At 40.7% G+C, this 19,944-nt stretch overlaps 1 protein-coding gene across 3 annotated transcripts in view; it reads right to left on the bottom strand.

Moving 5' to 3' along the window:
- Nucleotides 1-605: 605 nt before the first annotated feature.
- The window catches only part of LOC110980144 (receptor-type tyrosine-protein phosphatase kappa-like), a 30,964-nt gene continuing 11,625 nt past the window's right edge, over nucleotides 606-19,944 (bottom strand). The window contains exons 5-25 of one of the 3 annotated variants that reach the window (XM_087144484.1): nucleotides 19,622-19,915; nucleotides 17,830-18,144; nucleotides 17,101-17,216; nucleotides 16,269-16,476; nucleotides 15,566-15,665; nucleotides 14,232-14,469; nucleotides 13,057-13,096; nucleotides 12,490-12,586; nucleotides 11,972-12,024; nucleotides 9,673-9,884; nucleotides 8,962-9,022; nucleotides 8,301-8,548; nucleotides 8,064-8,151; nucleotides 7,118-7,141; nucleotides 6,397-6,473; nucleotides 5,854-5,890; nucleotides 5,241-5,338; nucleotides 4,855-4,980; nucleotides 4,468-4,613; nucleotides 3,934-4,069; nucleotides 606-3,725 (exon numbers count right to left, since the gene is read on the bottom strand). In XM_087144484.1, coding sequence (XP_087000610.1) covers nucleotides 3,651-3,725; nucleotides 3,934-4,069; nucleotides 4,468-4,613; nucleotides 4,855-4,980; nucleotides 5,241-5,338; nucleotides 5,854-5,890; nucleotides 6,397-6,473; nucleotides 7,118-7,141; nucleotides 8,064-8,151; nucleotides 8,301-8,548; nucleotides 8,962-9,022; nucleotides 9,673-9,884; nucleotides 11,972-12,024; nucleotides 12,490-12,586; nucleotides 13,057-13,096; nucleotides 14,232-14,469; nucleotides 15,566-15,665; nucleotides 16,269-16,476; nucleotides 17,101-17,216; nucleotides 17,830-18,144; nucleotides 19,622-19,915 — 2,789 coding nt within the window. In that variant the 3' untranslated portion in view covers nucleotides 606-3,650. The remainder of the gene's footprint in view (nucleotides 3,726-3,933; nucleotides 4,070-4,467; nucleotides 4,614-4,854; nucleotides 4,981-5,240; nucleotides 5,339-5,853; nucleotides 5,891-6,396; nucleotides 6,474-7,117; nucleotides 7,142-8,063; nucleotides 8,152-8,300; nucleotides 8,549-8,961; nucleotides 9,023-9,672; nucleotides 9,885-11,971; nucleotides 12,025-12,489; nucleotides 12,587-13,056; nucleotides 13,097-14,231; nucleotides 14,470-15,565; nucleotides 15,666-16,268; nucleotides 16,477-17,100; nucleotides 17,217-17,829; nucleotides 18,145-19,621; nucleotides 19,916-19,944) is intronic. The other 2 variants (XM_087144485.1, XM_087144486.1) reach the window with 2 other exon arrangements.

Raw genomic sequence — 19,944 nt, 5'->3', positions numbered from 1 at the left:
AGCGGCACCGGTTGTTTTCTTTTGATATCTTGAACGAATACATGCTCCTCAAGGCCAATGGAATAGTGTTGGTAACCGTTCATTAACTGTTTTTATCACTTACCCACAGTGGCATAAATTTTCGCCGGAAATAGGGGCTGGGGTGGGGGAGGGGGATGGGAAAGGTGGGGGATGACTTGCCCAGTCATGGAAATTTGAAAACGGGGGGGGGGCGTGACACAATGTGACACTATATATTTCAAGAAATAAATGTCTGTCATGTGTGACCGCAGGGCTGAGTCTCCGTTGTGACTCTTTTCACAACTTCATGGTCAAAATTAGTAGCTGTTGTGAATAAATAGTGCAACAAGATGAAAAACTGACCTCCTTGATACATAATCTCGGACAAAGCTTCAATATTTTTGTGTGAAATCGAACTTTCAAAAGCAAAGCACACGGACCAACATTCTACATTGCAACGTAATAGGAAAGTATTCACGTTTATAAAGGGCTGACTTCCTCATTTGGGGGATGATGTCTCATTATTTCAATTGATCCTCAGGTCTGTAGTAATGCGCAAACTATTCCAAAGTATCCTGTAGCATGTTGAAAAACCGTAACTAGTATTGTATGGATATCTATGATTCATTTTATTTCTTCCAAACCTTTATACTTTGCACAAAATAACTTTCAGACATTATGCACTGGAATTTATTCTGTGTATGTTTTTAACCATCTGAATAAAGCTATTCTTATTGAAAAGTACGAATCATTCCGATGCCACAAGCATTACTTTTTAAATCATTCATAAATATTCTAATTGGTATACGGTTTCAATATACACACGATGTACGTATAATCATTTTCTGAATAGATTCAGTTTGAACTCTATCAAATTTAAATTTAATCTGGGTTACATTTCTAAATAGAATATCAAAAACTAACATATTAATTACTTGTAGTAGAGTTATTAGCACAAACCGATAATTGTTTTTTTAATTAGGTCACTGGGACACTAAAATAAACCAGGGCAATGCTTTAAAAAATGATGAAAAGACGGACATTCTTCGAATCGAACGGATGGAACCGCGAAACACCAAAGTCATTATAAATAACCAATCTCCACTATTTAAGTCGTCTCTTATAACATAGACGTCCCTGCAACAATGAAGGGTGGAGAATCTTATTAATTCTTTGAGCCGTGAGATGAATCGGATTTTCTGTGCATACACACCAGCTATGTGAGAGCTTAACGTGTGCCAACACTTACACCAAGCGTTGCGCATATCCCGGCAACGATTTTGACGGCCAAACGCAATGCACACGTGTGTTATGTAAATGGAGTAGATTTTTGTGTCAGTGAAAGTGAAACGCATGAACGTCTTGTGTACGCAACGCACCAAAAAAAAAAAAAAAAAAAACACACATGGAAAGGCACTCAACGTCTAGCTTGAATTAGTCCTGCACCTATATAGATGGATGCACAACCACTGTCCCACTTATCACCATGTACATTGTCGCTGAAATCAGCACGGATAGTTATCCGTTACCATCCGTCAAATAAAGGTGAGTACATATCTTCGATTTTATACGCCTGCTTCACAAATGCAGATGTTAGATAGACCTACACGTGTGCACTTTTATAGAAATGGGTACATTATGTTGACTGGACTAAAAATTATTACATGAAATCGATGTGGCTGTACAACATCTCTTATAACAACCTGGAGAAAGTTTTGTGACCGGCTCATTTGTGGAACCACATTTCACTGTCCTCACAAATGAATACCGTGTTCCTGACTTTGCCATATCTGTTACATGATTTGTGTACACAATAAAACACCAAACTCTCTTATTTTTTTTCGTTTGGGACACACATAATTTTGGAAAACCAGCTGAGAAGTATTAAGAAGTTTTAGCACTTAATTTACTTTTGATCATTATAAATGTACACTAAATATCATTGTATTAAATTATTTACGGCCTTACAGTTACATTTAGGGGGCACAGGTCAACGGGTTGGTATGTTGAAATACAATGCTAGCAGAGTAAAATCCAATGAACTTGTTTAAGACTGGCTCAGGAGAATGGACGCGACTAATTCCCGAGCCGCAGGCGATGGCAATATCAGCGTTTATTGAGTCTCCTGAGCCAATCTTAAACGTTAAACGTTAGTTTAAGACCTGAAAAGCACATATTTCTTCTCATTCATAAATACCTTGTTTTAGTCTGATAGTCAAAAGAAGTCAATATATGATGGATTTCCAACGATTTCGTTCTGAAATTTTACTATCATTTTCCAGAACACCCCCGTCCATTTTATGGTACATTCCTTGTGCAAGTTGTCCAATAGATTCTCCTCATATGGACTTGGTGCGCGCATGGAGAGCTGCGTGCACACAGACTTTTCTCCAACCAGAATCATTAAACTGTCTCGTATGCAGGTGCCAGAGGGCATTATCACTTCTCAGTGGGCATTATCAAATGTTAATACCCTGTCAAGTTGCACGTTGTTGAATAAGGAGACAGCCTGAGGCATTTATGAATGCGAACTTAAAATAGAAACAGAACAAAAAACACAAACGATAAATATTGAGCAATAAGCTTAGCACTACAGTATGACCTATAAATAAAAAAGAAAACAAATAATAAAATAACAATACAATTGAAGGGGTATTTTAAACTTTCTTTACCTAAACTCTACCATAGCCGTCGAATATAAACTAGCGATAGGGAGGCAAATTAAAAGAAATACAAAAGAATATTTTGTTGAAAACGAGAACTCACTTAACGAAAAGATTTGAAATGGATTGTTCCTTTTTCAAATTAGCCCCTTTTATGTAAAAAATGCAACAAAAACAAAAACTCTCGATTCTCAAGGGCCTCGAACAGGATCAAGAGAGGGCGCTATTGTCTTAACGAAGGCTCTTTTGGTGGGAACTGAACTTCGCTGTTTGACGAACAACTAGGAAATGCACGCTCACAGTCGCATCGCTATAAAAGAACACTCAACGCAGCTCTTTTCAACCGATGAGGGGGCTTTTCTGCTCGGGGCCGCTGAAAGCACAGTGGTATATTTTTTATACGTAATTTTTTTGTGTTTTGAAAATAGTCGATACTTTTATGAAAGGACTGACGTCACAACGGCAGCCTTTTTCAATTTTGCCATGAACAAATACCCTCAGCCTGCAACTTGGTTACACGTCACCGTGTCCGACCATTCTGAGTAAAATAACAGAGCTGCACGTAGTCTGCTGTACTGTCCGCGCAGTTGCGCTAATCACTGTCAGTGCAAAAATAGTCCCTCCCTGAAAGACAATAGGTATATACCTATTGGACGCATTCTTTTACTTTCCAACTGTGTATAGTGAAAGAGTGATACATTTCTTCCGGATATGGATTAAATCTTTACACAAAGGGGCTTTTTTTTTTACTATCATCACACAAACACCCCGATTCTAGACTTATGCTAAATCTTAAACGAATTGCTACGTGCCTCACGGTTACAGACATTGAAACTGCTTTCAGTAGTCGGTCTGTGAGACTTGTTCCAGTTCCCTGCCTTACTGAAAAACCAGCTTGAACGAAACATAACCAATTTCCAGCGTTTGAGGAATGCTCCCAAATCTTTGGGCAAATTGTCCGGGTGCAGTTTGGAATGTCCCCTGGGCCTAAGCCGACTTGACCGTTGTCTCAGCGCGCTTCAGTGTGTTCAAAAGCGTATCAAAGATGAACTCGTAGTGCAGCTGCATGAAAGAAACACGTAAATTATAACCAAAATTTAATAAAATGTACATTGTTTTACTGTGCTTTGAGTCACATGCCTAGTGTACATGTATGTAATAAACCTCACACGGCGTTGCACGCACAACAAGCGTACTTTTGGTGTGCATGCAAACGTTTTGTGTTAATCTTTCTCTTTGCATCGACAACTCACAGAAAGTGTTTACTCACCGCGGATTGTATCACACCAATTCTCTTATCTCTCATGCTACGTGTGAAATTCCAAATATCCACCCTGCCTTCTTTCTCTACCTGGTCCAACATGGCGTCCAGGACTATGAATAATCCAGTGCGACCAGTGCCCGTGCTGCAAGACAAAAAAGAGTCAACTCTTCGTGTAGACGTGACCTGTGTCGTTAATTTACACCACTCAATCACAGCTTTAGGGGAAAAAAAAGCTTCCTTTCGACATTTTTCAAAGAATACGTACATTCAACATGACAACAGGTTCAAAAAATACAAAACTTATACATGTGACTCTGTTTCATCCGGTATTATTATCTGTTATATTCTAGTCAGGCATGTAAACCGTTTTTGCTAGATAGCACAAAGGCATAATATAAGTTGAATAAAATTGACATACAAGCTGCATATATGAACAAGAAGGACCACAAGCTTTAAAACATCAGCTCATGGTATAACTCAAAGTCACACGAGATGTCACAATCTACAGTAATTGTGTAATACTTGTCATAAAGGACTCACCTACAGTGGACGACCATAGGTCCGGCACCATCCGGCCTGAACTCTCTGACAGCTTTGATGAATTCGATCAATTTTGCTGATTCTTTTGGTAAACCGTCCCCGGGCCACGCAGTGAAGTGGAACTGACAAACCTGACGAAGTCTCTTCTGAGGGGAACAAATTCCCAAAACACTAATCACCATAGTAGCTTTCCTTGATTGATTAATTGATAGACACACTGCTTCTTTTTAAAATTAAAATTACCGATGGACTTTCATGACAACAACGACAACAACAACGACGACAACAACAACAAACAACGGCAAACGACGACGACGACAACCAACAACCATCAACAACAACAAACAACAACACCACCAACAGCAACAACCAAGTGTTTGTGTTCACCTGTGACTTGATTGCTAGAGTGAACTCCCTTACGATGTAGCCGTTGTGTTCCACCTCGTTCATTAATCTGACAGTGATGTTACCATAGGTGGTAGTGTCATCGGGCCAATATTTGTCGCATTTTTCCTGGCAACAACAGCAATAACAAACAACATGGCAGGTATTTGTGTTTTTCAAGATACGTATATATGGCCTATCACCAGTAATTGCGAAAGTCAACGAGAAGGTCCGAATTTAAAAAAAGCAAACAATTTCGGATTTTTTTCGGAATCGAGTTATTCCTCATATAATGACAGTTTAAATACTAAAGCTCGTCGGAATCATGTCAGGAAACTGGATTATTGCTTACTTAGGCGAGGTGAAATACCCATTCAATAGTGTTTTACCTTGACTCCATCCCGTAAGTTGGTCAACATGACAATCTTTGACACATTCTCTTGCCAAACCATACGCCACATATCATCCACAGATACTTTAGTAGGACCTTAAAATATGATAAACAAAAGGCAACGTTTGAGTAAACCATCCCCAAATGGGTTCAATCATAGACTTCACAGTTGACCCTGAAGTTACAAAAACAGTGCCATGTGACTCAGTCAGTACCGTATTAGTTGGTATAACGGAGGGGTGCATTCAAGTGATCATCTTTCCAAACACCAGGGCTACAAAAGCTTTTTTTTGGTCCTCTCAAAATTCCTCTCAAATTAACAGATGCTACAGGGACCCGTGCTTTCACTACTCCACCAAGCAAACGTACCAGTTTTATAACTGTCTTGAATCTCAAGTTCATGAAATGTGGATTTTGTCTATATTCCTCCCAGTCTTTGGCGTGAGTACAACTTTCTCAGAGCATCAGACACACAGCCCAGCGACAAAATGCCCTTTTTACGATCACTCCTCTATATCTCTCAGCTACTTTTTTCAGTGTGTATGTTTTTGTGTGTGGGTGTGTGGGGGGGTGTAAGTATCCCGTATAGGATTTTCTGTGGCCATACCCACCCTGGGTTGCAATGTATTTCCGTGGCTCATCAAAGCCCTGAAATATAAACAATAGTAAGCCCGTTAAATCCACTTTATCGCAAACTGTAGGAAACAGTGCAGATGGGTGTGCAAACTAGTAATTTTTTTAAGGAAGTAGCAGATTTACGTTTCAATGAGCAAAACTGTTTCAGCTGGGGTTTCAGTGCTATTTTGTTACTCCCGTCTTAAGCTGTCATGCAATATGCAAGTCAAATGTGGCGAACAGCTCCCCCCCGCCCAAAAAGATCACAACTTTTTTGGGTAAAATTTCACCCCCTTTCCTCCAAAAAGCTATAAAAAGCCCCACAAAATAGTCTCCCTCGTCAGAAAGGACAGAAAAGGTTATATAAAGAAATGTCAAGTTTCCCCCGCCACAGAAAGTCGGTTTGGATGAACCTTGGGTCTTTTTATCATTTCTTTTAGGTTTCTTTCTGAAAGTCAATTCGACTTTGGTCAGTAAATCCTACAACAAACAGAACAAATTATCTTAAGGGTGTAAAGTCACTGAATTGGGAAACTTACGTCAATGTAACTCGCATTTACGTAGTCGGAGTTGGGCTTATTTGGCAACTTTTCCAGCACCACTCTAGTATCGTCATCTGCAGTTATTGAGGATCAATCACATGTATTGAGGAAAAAACATCTCATTCTCATTCATGTAGCACCCTTGAATCAGCTTGATTGTAGGAGAGTAATTAATCACGTGAACAGAGGAAACCACGGGCTTTGTCCATTATAACGCATGAGTCACTGTATGTCAGCCTCGGCCGCAGCAACATGTGCTTGCATTCCAAAGTGAATTGATTAGTCACGTGTCAAGTACATGTCTAATGTAAACGTATTCAATAAGGAAAAGGTTTGATGCTCCAACTGAATCGGTAAACCTGAAGATCAACCAGACTTCAATTATTTATTTGATAGACCTATTCTATGTACATTATTTTCTTCTTTATTAATGATAGATCTGCAATAATAAATAGTATCAGCATAGATTTTTATCGTACACTTAGTAATTTCAATTTTCAACATGCTTTTGACTTTAAAGGTGAATGTTATCTTTCATCCTCTTTACAAACACTCATCCTTATCCATGGATTGCAATTCATTTTTTATTCATGCGTGAATGTTACACTGTATTTTGTGTCAATTTCACGCCATTCTAGTCTAGTTTCCTATTTACCATATTTAAATTCAAATAAAAATCCACATGCACAAAATGATGTGAACAAAAACTGTTCCTAACCTAATTCCGATGTCTGGGAAATATCTGGGAAACAAAAAAAAGTAATAGGCATGGTAAATAAAATTGTAAGCATATAGGTTTTCCCTGCTTCTGTAGAAAGTTTTTCAATGAAATTTAGCCAAAATGTAATACATTTTCAATTGTTGGTCAAATAAATTCAAAGCAGAAGACAGGTTTTGGGCAAGACGTTTACGATTTCAAAGACTATTTATCTTTTGACAAACAGTTTAATGGTAAGCTTACTCAGTTTCGTTGCATTTGAAAAGGCGAAGGGGGTTGACACCATGTACCTCTGTAATGTATTACAGTCCTGCAGAACCTTACCTTAAAACGACGTATGGCTTTAAAAAAATTGTTCTTTTTTGAGTGCTTAAATACATTTAGTTGTTGGAAATTCCGAAAATTTCCTTAGAATTCGTTTCAGTTTTTGCACAAAAATTCAACAAAAATATGATTAGTAGCCCATCCTCTGGTCAACAAAGGGGGGATACACACATCCCTATCCCCTGGGATTTCCACCCATGCCCGATATCGCCGCCTTAGATTTCTTCCTTCAGGATCTTATGAGTAACTTCTTGCGGTCAATCCGACACGAATTTTTGAAATTTGAATTTCCTGTTCTCACGCAGCGCTCATTTTTCCAAGAAATGTCAGCCAAAAACTTTTTCCAACATATGTGATCAATGCTAGTGGATGTACTGGCTTGAACTTCGAATGACCGTACCTACAAACCATATTTTAGACTGAGTTGAAACTTCACATTTCTACAACCACAAGTGTTTTCACATGCATGACAAGAGTTAAAAACAATAGGGTACTAGACAGCCGAGTTCTTTATCCACTTGTCCGGCTGTGAGATGATTAAAAATAACCCGGCTTTTTAGTATTCAAATCTAAGGCAGGTAATCCGAAATGTCAAGCCAACGCGTTGCATATATTTACTTACACGGGAGGATGTTCGCATAGCGATTTTTCTCTTTGTTGGCACGCTTTTTCCCTACCGAGCAGGCATGCTTGATCGGAGCTGGAAGGTCCTGAAAAATACAAAAGTCCTCTTAAAAGTATAATTTCTTGACCTTAAAACCACATTACTTTAATTAACATATTTTAAAGCCTTTAGCTTGACACATTTTATCCACAAGCAGCCGATGTTTAAAATTACTCATGCACTGGAGCCACCCACCTCATAATCCTTCAAGAAACCGTTACCGTCCCTGTAAGTTCTTTTCTTTTTCTTGTGGATATAGTCTTCAAATTGCGCCAATGGCACAGCCTCATGAACTGCATTCGCGCCTGTAGCACTTGGCCAGGCAACTGGATTGGCTGCCTGTGCTTTAGGTTCGACCTTATGTCCAATGGGCCTGGGCGTGTCGTAGACGAGGACCTCTTTCTTCGGCGGGCATTTTTTTAATTTGGCTCCATCTGAATTCGCTCAAAGGAAGAAATATCATGACAATACAGAAAGATTGAATTAATTCCATTTGGTATATATATATTTTACTGAACGGTCCTATTCCTGTCAATATAGCAACACAGCTCCTGCAATGCATGTATTCTTTTACTTATATAAGCACGGGGATGAAACATTCACACATCATAATAAAGATACTGAAATTTTGGAAGACAAATGGGTTATAGCTGTGCTCCTTCAATCATAATAAATTGCGTCGGCAGAACTTGTAGTAAAAGACATAAAAAGTTTGAAAAATGTCTCGAAGGTCTGTCCGTCGTCAAGACGAGAGACTGTTATCATGAGTGTTTTGGCTGTAAAAATATGAGATTACATGTGCAATTCTAAATGTTGCAATGTGTGTGCGTTAAGGTGAACAAGGGGATACTGTTACCAGGATTATTCTTCGCGTCAGGTTCCACCACAGAGTCATCCACAAAAACAGGTGGCATATTCTGAAATTTGAAATAAACTAAGGACTTTACTTTTAAAATGTAAATTAAGGGTAATGTACATTTTACGAGAGACTCGGAGCAAACGATACTCATTATGCAAGCAAAGAGATTTTTTTCTCATTAGTCACTGTTGAAATCACATTTTTTTCTGTTAAATGAAGTCTATACATTGTTGTCCTCTTTATAGAAACGGTTATTATAATTAATTGTGACAATGAATTTTCTGGGCCTGAATAAGTTAGAGTGATCTCGAGCCGGCCGGCTATATACTGAATGCGCACGTCTGTTTGTTTGTAAAACAATCCGCATAATCAAAGTTGTTGAGATGCGGGGATCAGTATATAAAAAACATAACCTAAATATTTGAAGAAGATTTGTCAGTTGTGACATGTTATTGGGGGTTCTGAAAAAAAAGCAATGTATGCATGCCAAGTGTAGCGAATATTAACGACACTAGTCTACTCAAGTATCAACGATTTGGGTTGGGGAAAAATATCGGCCAATTAACGAAAATGTCGAGAAACGGGAGAAATATTTATGTTGTGACTGTGTTATAACAATAAATTAGTCCGACGGAGCGATTTTCTCTTAGAGCCTTTTAGTTCTACTGTTCTCCCTTCTAAAGACCTCAAACCTAAATCGCAACAAACCTCGTAAGGATAGTCCTTGAGACCTTTTCCACATGGTGCCGTTTTCCTTGGGGCAGGTACAGGTTTCTTCTTTTCTTTGTTCGGTTTTCCCATCGACTTTGCAATCGAATCCGACTCACACAGTATTGCAATAGGTTCATATGGCGCTTCCTCGTTCCAATAAGGATTTGCTTTTGCATGTCGTAATGGGCCTTCTCGAAGCTCAACATCACCTTATAAATTTAAAAAGAACAGCTTAAGGAAATAGAAAGCAAACGCAAACAATTCTAGTCCTACCTCTACGGGCAACAAAAGTAGCCATTCCGTGAAATGAAACCAAAATGTTACTCGAAATGGTCGAGATTTCCCAATTTGTGACCCAATTTGAGAAAATGAGTCTTAAGTCGCCAGAGCCACTTTGGAGTATAATAATTTTGCACAGTGTAAATCAATAGGAACCCACAGCATTTGTCACCATGGAGTATCCACTTCTATCAGGATACTAAACTAAGTAAATCATAAAAAAAATACAATTTGGTCTTTCGAATACAAATTAAAACTCAAAAGTGGCTCTGGCGACTTGAGATTCATTTCCACAGGGTGGGTCACATTTTATCCTTGATTAGGCTTAACCCTACAAGAGCTGGGGGCGGAATTCGCCCTCTCAACATTGTTTTCCGATATCGCCGCAGGGCATTTGTATGAAAAGCAGAGCATCAAAGAGTTCTTACCGTAGATTTCTGCAGTCATTAACATTTGTGAGAATTGGACACTTCCGCGCTCAATGCACGTGGGCTGCAACGCGTGCAGCGTTGAACTTCAAATGACCATAGCAACAAAACAATATGTCTGATGAGTTCAAACTTCATGTTATTTGGTGTTGGTTATAAAATTTATGTCGTTACATGCATGCCAAGTTTCAAAACAATCGAGCGTGATAAATCCGAGTGCTGGGAGGGCGGGGGACCCCGCCCCCAGTTGTGAGATAGGCATAAAATACTTGGCTCTTTGAGAGTAAATTATAGTAAAATTATACATTTACCATTAATGTTTAGTTCCAAACTCCTGTTTCTCAACACTTTTCTGGCAATCAAACTGGGTAACGTTTATGGAAGGCAAAGTTTACCTGGTGCCCCACTCTTCAACACTTCAATAAGTTGAAGGAACTGAATGCGGTCATTTAATTTTAGACCACTGACACTTAATCTAGTAATTTGTTAACATCTTCGAGTACGTTAGGAAATTGCCCGGTCTCAGGAAGATGATCAAAGACTAATCCTGCAGAGAGCATCTGCCTTGAGCCATGCTGATGGGGGAGGGCTCAGTTGCAATGACAGAGCTCTATAAAGAAAACCTAGAGTGCGTGACCCAAAGCAAGGACCACCATCCGTGGACGTTTGCAGGTGACTTCGTCATACACGCGGCCGCGCCACGATTTACAGGCTCCCATTGGACGATCGCTGAAGTTGCACGTTAACTTCCGGTTCCATGGCTACATGTAAATGACGATTAATGCGCGTAACTCTGTGTGCACTGCATGTGTAGTGGGCGTGGTTTAAACTGAAGCGACGTCACACTTACGAACCGGATTGCCACCGTGGAAAAAACGTGCGCACGGTATTCGCATTTCACGTACGTGCGCTTTTAGCTAACTTTCGCCCACAGTGGCAATGGCGGCTGTGCGTCCATGTCGGCACACGAGTACTGCGAACTTAGGATAAGGAGCGCGCACACCAGGTTTTCTTATATTTGCCATGCAACCAGCACCGTCACCAGCTTAAGGCATTAATGGGGGCCAACCAACCAAAAGAGCCTCCGTTGCCAGGAAAACTGCGCCATCTCTTGCTGCCACTTGGGGCAGATTAGGAGCCAATTTCCCGGTTGCACCATGCTCGTGGTTGGGTGAGTACACGTGCGTTTAATGCACGCCTCTTGCACCAACATGCTGCATCGACTGTCAAACGCACGCGCACGTAACTGCAAAGAACGCGCGGGAGTTTAGTGCCACTGCGGGTGTCACCCTTAGTCAAGATTCTGACCGTAGTTCATCGTTTCTTTCACCGCCCTGTACAAATACTTCATGTACATGTACATGTGTTTACATGGAACGATGTGACGCACACACCCTATAGATCCTCTGTGTGTGACCGCCCTCTATCGGTGAAGATTTTCGATTTTTTCAGGCTGGGAAGACGCGCACAACACGAACGCAGTCTGGGTTGAGACAAGTGTCTCCTCGGATTAGTCCTTAATTAAATATTGTACCTAACACAATTAAACAACAAACTATAATCTAATGGGACAAGATTTTATATCTCACCACTCACTCCACCAATGTGAGCGCTGTCCTGTCGTCTCCTTCCTAGCTTCTTTCTGCCATCATGATGTAAGAAAAAATCAAGACGATAAAACAAATGACTACATTTAAACCATGTCTGGGGGATACTATTCAAAACAGCTGTTGGAACAACACGAGCAACAAAAATCACTTGGAAACAACCGCAATTCAGTTGTATAACAAATACAAACTTATTCTATAATGGATATGTTTTTCAATAGTTTTTGCATGCTACTTGACTTAAAATTTCCTTTCAGTCGTTGATCGGGAGGAGCATCATGTTCCTAGAAAATACTTTTAGATTTGCTTTTAAATACGCTCGAATACAATGTCGGTGATAGGAGTACAATTCCAAGCATTTCGATAATACCGTAGTCTGATCACGCATTACGTTATGCATGAAGAAAAAAAACGAATGAATAATTCTTCGCCGCAGTTTAGACAAAGTTGAGGCTAAATGTTTGCAAAAAGAAGCCACATCCTTTGTGGTTTTATCTAACCTTACAAAGATCACTCCAGCGACTGTACTGCACAGGATGATGACCAAAGGAATCGGCACTGCCACGGCAGCTACTGGCAAGAAATAGTTGGCCCGCACTAAAAAATTAAAAAATATATAAATAAACAAAAAAATAAATATAAAAAGGCAGAACATGCAAATAGATATACTTCAACAAGACTTGAAATAGCTGAGCATTGCTGCCATTAACCCTTTTTAACGGCGTTGCAAGTGATTAGACCGCTCAAAACGGAAGCAGAGCAGAGCTGTTTTCTTTTATCGAAAAACCCAAATACATAGGATTCAGTAAGTTTTTATCAAATGAATCAACTACCTTTGACGCATTTTGATCCGTATTTCAAAGGCTATGGGTATATGCACTACGCCGTTTGTTATCAATAGGCCTATGTTGCAACGAAATGATTGCCCGCAATGCCTGTTATGAACATGCCAGTTTTCGTCCTTTCTGTCTCGTTCTGACCTATAAGTTCAATTGATATCTCAAGAAAGTGGACAAACATCAAGGGAAAATGCAGTTCTGCAATGAAGGTAAAACCAAGTTACTGACCTTTTACCCGAAGTGGCTCTCCCCACGATACTGCAAATTCCTAGGAATAAAAGCAGACACACAAATCGAAAGAAATTATAGAAAAGAAAGAGTCTGAACTTCAAAAAGAAAGTTTTTAAATCAATTTTGGTAGCTTATAAGTGTTCCACATATCACATAAGTAGTCTTAACAGGGTTCATTATATCGTGAAAGATTAAAGGAAGATTGTATTTATCAGGCCCAAATTGCAAATATACTTAGATCGTCGCTACAGGATTAGTTAAGCATGAATAAAGAACAAAAAAAGGAAAAGCATTTTTTTCTATACACAGTTTTTATGAGGAGGAACTGATTTTGTGGACGCGGCCGTTTACGAGTGGTCACGTGATCAGAATCTCGATGGTGACACAAGTGCTTATGGGCCGGCGCAAACACTGGGTACCAGCGAGTACAAAATCAGGCCCACTAGCGTGGGGAGGGGAGTCCTCAGCATCGTTGTGGAACACGCTCGGCACCGCATCGGGCTTCAACCTGAGCCTTCATGCTTGCTCCATTTCGTTCTACAGGATTTTCTCGTAGCCCTTACGAGTACAATGTTCACCGCTACACACCCTCGCTTGACGGTCTTTTCCTGGAGGACGGCAGTACTTTGCCAACGACTGCCGCCGTAAATGCGGCTTTTCTTGTAATGATGCCATCGTGCATGCTGGCCAGGAATTGTTTGTCCGACACAAAACAGTACTATACAATGCGGCATTGCAGACGAGAAGGCAAAAATTGGTCTGTAGAAATAATCGTCGCAGAAATGTGTCAGCTGGCGCGGTGCGAGCGCCCCAGTGACATCAACGTCGAGATTCTGATCACGTGACCACTCGTTAATGGCAATGTCCACAAAATCAGTTCCGCCTCATAAGAACTGTCAATAAAAATACTGTGCTTCGTGGTTTCCATTTTGTTCTTTATTCATGCTTAACTAATCCCGTAGCGATGATCTAAGTACATTTTTCCATTTGGGTCTGATCAAGACACTCTTCCTTTAACACTATAAATATCCCCATTTTAGTGAATGCCTTGAAAACTTCGGACGTTGTATGGGCAGAGACTTGTAAAGGGGTTCTCTCTCATAATTAAAATAAAACGTTGAACTGCTTGGACACAAGAGTAAATCATGTGTAATTCTCACTCTGTCCCTTACTGTGTCTGAAACCCTGCTCACTGAACCCAGATAGATGTCGTATTCCGTGTCAGGGTGCAGAGGCTGGTTATGGAATGCACCATACGTATGCCCGTCACCCACGGTAAATGTTTCTTCGAGGTCCGCTTTGCTCAGTTCTCCCGCTACATAATCTGGTGTGAAGTCGGCTGGGCGTTTGGTTGTCAAGATTTCCATTTTTCTATCTGAGTAGACCTCCTTCACACCAATTTGGATGCCACTGCAATAAATGAGGAATTAGTCCCAAAGACATTACAAAATGTGAGGAAGTTGATGAATTATTGAGTCCAGCCAGTTATCTTGGTTTGTACATGTATTTCTCATGACATATCCATGGCTTTCCGAATGGGCCTGCGCTAACAAGACGCAAATAGTTGGCAAAGTTGGACTTGCCATCTACCTGCATGCGCTGAGCAGTCCGATGAGGCCCATGTACAATCGCGCACTGGAGTGACGGGTGTAATGGACAGGTACATGCACAACCGTTACGACGTTTTCGCTCGCTTAGTACTATGCATTTTCACATTTTCTCCTTATAACAAATGAACCCCACTTGTCAATAATAATGATTATAGCTGACCACAAGTGTACTAGCATTTTATACTAGAAATTCCAATTTCCATTTTTTCCCTAAAATTGCTCATAGTCTAAGTTACCCAAATGAAATAGGTGTTGTATAAATTCAATAATGAATGTTTCAAATTTGTATGTGCCCCGAGTTGAAGTGCACCCCCAATCGGCGAAAAGAAAGACAGGTGGTAACAAGCGGGCTCTTGCAACGTTCTGTGTGTACGCAAAGACCACACTAGCATTTGATCAAAGCGCCCGCGGCAAAATGGATAGTCGCTCAAGAGCTTGCATGCAGTCCGTCGTGTGGTCTTGACTATCCATTTCGCAGCGGGCGCCTTGATCAAAGGCTAAGACCGCATATGCCGGAGTAAATTAGTTACGCGTACTCAGCGTGCTCCATGTCAAATGCGCATACACTTGCGTGCCTATGCGGTGAGTACCTCAGACATATGCGTTTATAATAATGTCTGTGGTGAGTACCAAAAAAACAAGAGAAGACAAGACAAGACAATTTACGAATCCACAGACCGTTTTGCTCCATAAGGCCACAACACTCGTAAGTATTCATTACTTGTATAATACATGTTTAATGGTTGTGTTTTGTTGAGGATGTCCAGCCATTAACGTACCAACAATGAAAATTCAGTTCTTGCTGTGTATGACAATTTCAAGACAGTTTCAAGGAGAGGGAACCTCTCATTCGAACCCTAAATTTTAAATTTTGATGGAACTCCCCGTGTACTTACGTTATGTACCGCGACCGTAAAGGTAACTTCACGTTGATGGTAACTGTCGAATTGGTTGATTTTGAGGGATCGCTGGATGGCCTAGGAGGCGGGTCCATTCCTTCACACAGCAAAGACAAATGACAATACTTTCAATAATAAAACACTGACAAATTCCTTTTGACTCAGTTATTAATCTCAAATGGTGCCTAACCATAAAACAAAACGGTATTTGTTGAGAAAAATTAAAACCTCAATGTAACACCAAGCGGTTTTTGTGGAAAAGTTTAAAAGTTTACAGTTTTTTATTCTCCACGCTCCAGCAATGTGCATTTTCACAAAATAAGGAAGGCCTGACATCCTTTGCCTCTGAGAAAGATTCTGCTAGGATCAATAGGCCCTCCATATTTTGTGATTTGTATTTTAGATCACTGTAGTCTCCAAGCAGTTTGGACCAGTTTTGTATTACAATGAGCATGTGCTGATATAGTTTCTTTATGGTTCTTGTAAGAATTCTCGTCAAACTTGCTCATATTTTAAGCTATCCAATTCAACTGGCAATGTAGCTGATTTCATGCAGGCGCGTAAAAGGTCCCGATTTCCATGCAAAATCTTGGGGCGGCGACGCCACAGTTTATGCAAACTGTACATTATAACAATACTGCCAATACATGTTTGAAAAGTCCCTTTGAAAGTGTTCTCGGTTAAGACAGTATGACTGTACCCGTTTCCACGGTGGTGAAGGCCTCGATCCGTGCCCACTTTCCGGCTCCATGCTCGTTAACGCCAGCGACCAGAAACTCGTATTTCGTTGCTGGTTCTAACACGTCACTAGCGTATAACATAGAGGAGGGCGAGACGTTGACAGTCTCATAGGTATCAGCGGGCGTAAACGCCAAATCATATGGCTTTTCCAGTGCCCTGAGCCTTGTCTGAAAGCAAACCAACATCCAAAGTACATTTACGACACGCAGCTGCAAGATATTCCAAGCATTCCATATCATAACTTACAGACAATAAAGTTTAGCAACTGGATGGGTAGACTTGATGAAACGTCCTTGGATAGTCGCGTTTCATCTGCGAGCTCCAGTCGAAATCCATCATCGTGGATATAGTATAAAATTCTAAAATAACATAATTCGCCAACTTTCGACGTATGCATGTCTTAAATCCAACCTCGCACCGTTGTTCATATATGTGCGTGCAGCGTAATGCATATGCAATCACTTCCAGGCAGAATGGGTTGAACATGACGGCAAAGTTTGAAAGAAATGTGTATGTTGAAGACTGCCATGTAAAATATGTATACAATGCAAAATTACGGGGATGAATTAACAACGCAGATTGTTCATTGTTTCAGTATAAAAGTATGAAAATAGAAACCTTTCCTCTCCTCCATAAAATTTTGGAAGTCAACTTTCTCAGAGACATATCCGAACACATTTGTTTTTAATACTGATGTGAATAAAAACGAAAGCTTAATGAAATGAGAATAAAAAACCTGCAGATTTTGTGCTGTTATAAGACTGAGTATACACGCACTATTACCGTCTCACCTGGTAATCCCGAATTTGGCCATGTCTGTGACCACAAGGTATTTCACTCCAAGCGAATACAATGCTGTGCCGCATCCGAGAAGTAACTGTAATGTTTGTGGGTCCTTCAGACGGCTCTGTGGATATACACAACACTGAATAATTGCTGGCGTCAGTCCATCTTTGCAACTGGTATTGTCTCCTTTATTAGCGCGTTGCACTGTGTATGTTAATATTGCATACTCATTAATCGACAGAAAATTGTCGAAGCTCATTCATAAACCAGTAAGACATTTCCCGATGAAACTGTCAGCAGAAATGTTCCAGTTCATCTGCATCAAAAATGGTCAGTAAGCATAACATTATGCTGAAACTGTCTCAGGGACAGGTTATGGTTGTAGGCTGTACAAGTCTCGATCTGACCTTTACACAGGTGGATTTTTCAGACACGGTGAAGGACTTATTTTTCAAGCTACCGGACGATAGGTTAAATTGGTAGATAACATTCGATAATTTCGGTCACCTTCGGTTAATTCAGGACATCATTCTGGGTTAAGATCATATCTTCAGTCTTTCCAACACTGATCTGGTTGCAGACTTCTATCACTATGTTATAATATTGTAAATTTCAATCTGTTTTCCGTATTTGCATATCGCCAAGTGTCACGCATACTTTTTCACGTTGCAGCTTTGTTTGGCTATTAGGTTCTTTCTGGCCTTAAATTTCGTGTTTGTGCCTTTCGATAGTACCTTCAAAAGAGCGCGTATTCGTGGTTCCAGACCTCTCCGCGCCAGCTCCTGCTTGGTTCCATGTCCTGACGTAAACTTTATAGGTAGAGTAGGCCTGGACACGATGGATGGTTATAGATGTGGATGTCTGGTTGCCAGCAAGTACGCGATGAGGATGGTTTATGGGATCGCAGAGGTCTCTCCTCGTTAACTCGTACTCGATGATGTAACGCATGCTGCACTTATTTTGACTGATGTCCGGCAAGGACCACCTTACTCGAATGGAAGGGGAGTCGCTGAGAGTAGTTGCATTAAGGTTGCTAACCGGGCCATGAACTGGACAAAGTTCGAAAATGAAATGAAGCAATTTGAGGAGGGGCGGCAGTCCACCGTCGTATATACTCAGGTAATTTGTTCAAATATTGTACAGTAATTACTATAATAATCGTTTGAATCTGTTTTTCTCTCTCCTGTCTCTGCACAGGCTTTTAACATTGATTCTTTTCCGCACACTACGTTGGTGCAATTTACTGTGTGACGACACCTTGGAAGCAAGTTGTATCGCACTGTTTGTGCTCAAATTACCGAAGCAAACTGATGCAGACATCAGAGCACACTGACAGCTGTAACTGTGCTCGACGGTGTTGGCATCTTGGCAGTGTGCATTATCGCTGTGCACTTCAATGAAACTTTGATATCACCCTCCGGACCTATCGTTCCCACCGCCCTAACAAGCTGAGAAGGGCAAATGCCTTTCACAAATTTTTAGGAAGAGAACAAGTCAGATCAATACGTGCAAAGCGTCGCAGTTAAAATTTGCTGTCCTAATAATTCGTTCTATGGTGTTCTATGGAAAAATTGCGTCACGTCGTGCAGTCGCATTGTTCTCTTGCCGTCGAGTTATTATACTGGTGAAAATAGGGGCGCCCTTGGAGACGGAGCTAAGTTCAAAGCCAATAAATACACGTACCATCACATCTTGTAGGCCAGGACTTGAGGCATACGCCCTCTACTGGCCGTGATAATCACCAGCCATTTTTAGAAACAGTAAGGCACGGCGATACGATGCGACAACATGACGCGACGGCACATCAGGACGCGACAGCGCAACGGCAGGACGCGACGTCCTAGCATTAAGTTATGTATCGGGGACAGCGAGTTTTATAAAAATAAAAAGTTAAAAATCTCATCCAATCCATATGCAGTATCGCTTTTTTGTGATTATAATCAACACGGAGAAAAGGGGATTAATTAAAAGTAAAAATGGATGTAATAATTTACAGCAAACGTAAAAACACGTAACACACTTTGAAATTATAAACACCCAAAACCCGAGATAAATCGTTTCCTCGCTGTTTTTGCATTAAGTCAGGACACAAGAAAAAGTTTCCTTCCAAGGGGTTACCATTTGAAGCTGTGCTGAAAAACATACACCACTGGGGACGAAGTTGGTGCTAAATACGCGAAGAAAACACAGACAGCGTACAGCGCCTTCTCTGGTGCACTTGCGTAGGGCAAACTAGAACAGACAGGGCATGCAGCACAAATAAAACAAGAGTGATTAGAAGTCACATCCCCCACTCCATAATAGCGGCAACTGTGTCTTCATAGGCAACGCGCAGTAAACAGCAGCACGAAAGAACGAAAAGACTGCAAACCGCCAGAACACTGCAAGATTAAGGCAGTGTCTGAAATGGGCTTCCAAAGCCACGAAAATGGCGAAGACCTTACTCTGAGGAAAATAAAACAGAAGATGTTAAATGGAGCTAAATGAGCAAATAATGGTGAGTTAGAGAAATGAACCTTTAATCACCTTTTGTTGCAGTAGTGACACGAATTGTGTTACTGTATGGCCCTCCGCCATTGCTTCCCAAGAGCGCCTGTACTTGGAAATTGTAGTTCACGCAAGACGGATTTTCTTCAATGACTACAAACCTAGACGAAATCGTCCGGTTACGTTGGGCGCCAGATGACACAGGTATCAGTCTATACCTGTATTGGGATATTGCACCGCCTCTGTTACCACATGGCACCTCGTCCCAAGAGAAATTGAAATGATTTGGGAGGATCCTAGTCCACGTAACATTTGCTGGTGCTGCTGTAGGCGCTAAGAACAAATTAGATTTGAAAAGCAAA

The sequence above is a fragment of the Acanthaster planci genome, linkage group LG12, assembly GCF_054643075.1.
Source record: "Acanthaster planci isolate LZ-2023a linkage group LG12, COTS_SCS, whole genome shotgun sequence".
In the NCBI taxonomy this organism is placed as follows: Eukaryota; Metazoa; Echinodermata; class Asteroidea; order Valvatida; family Acanthasteridae; genus Acanthaster; species Acanthaster planci.
Note: the sequence above shows the minus strand (reverse complement) of the source record. Positions and strands in the feature narration are given on the sequence as shown.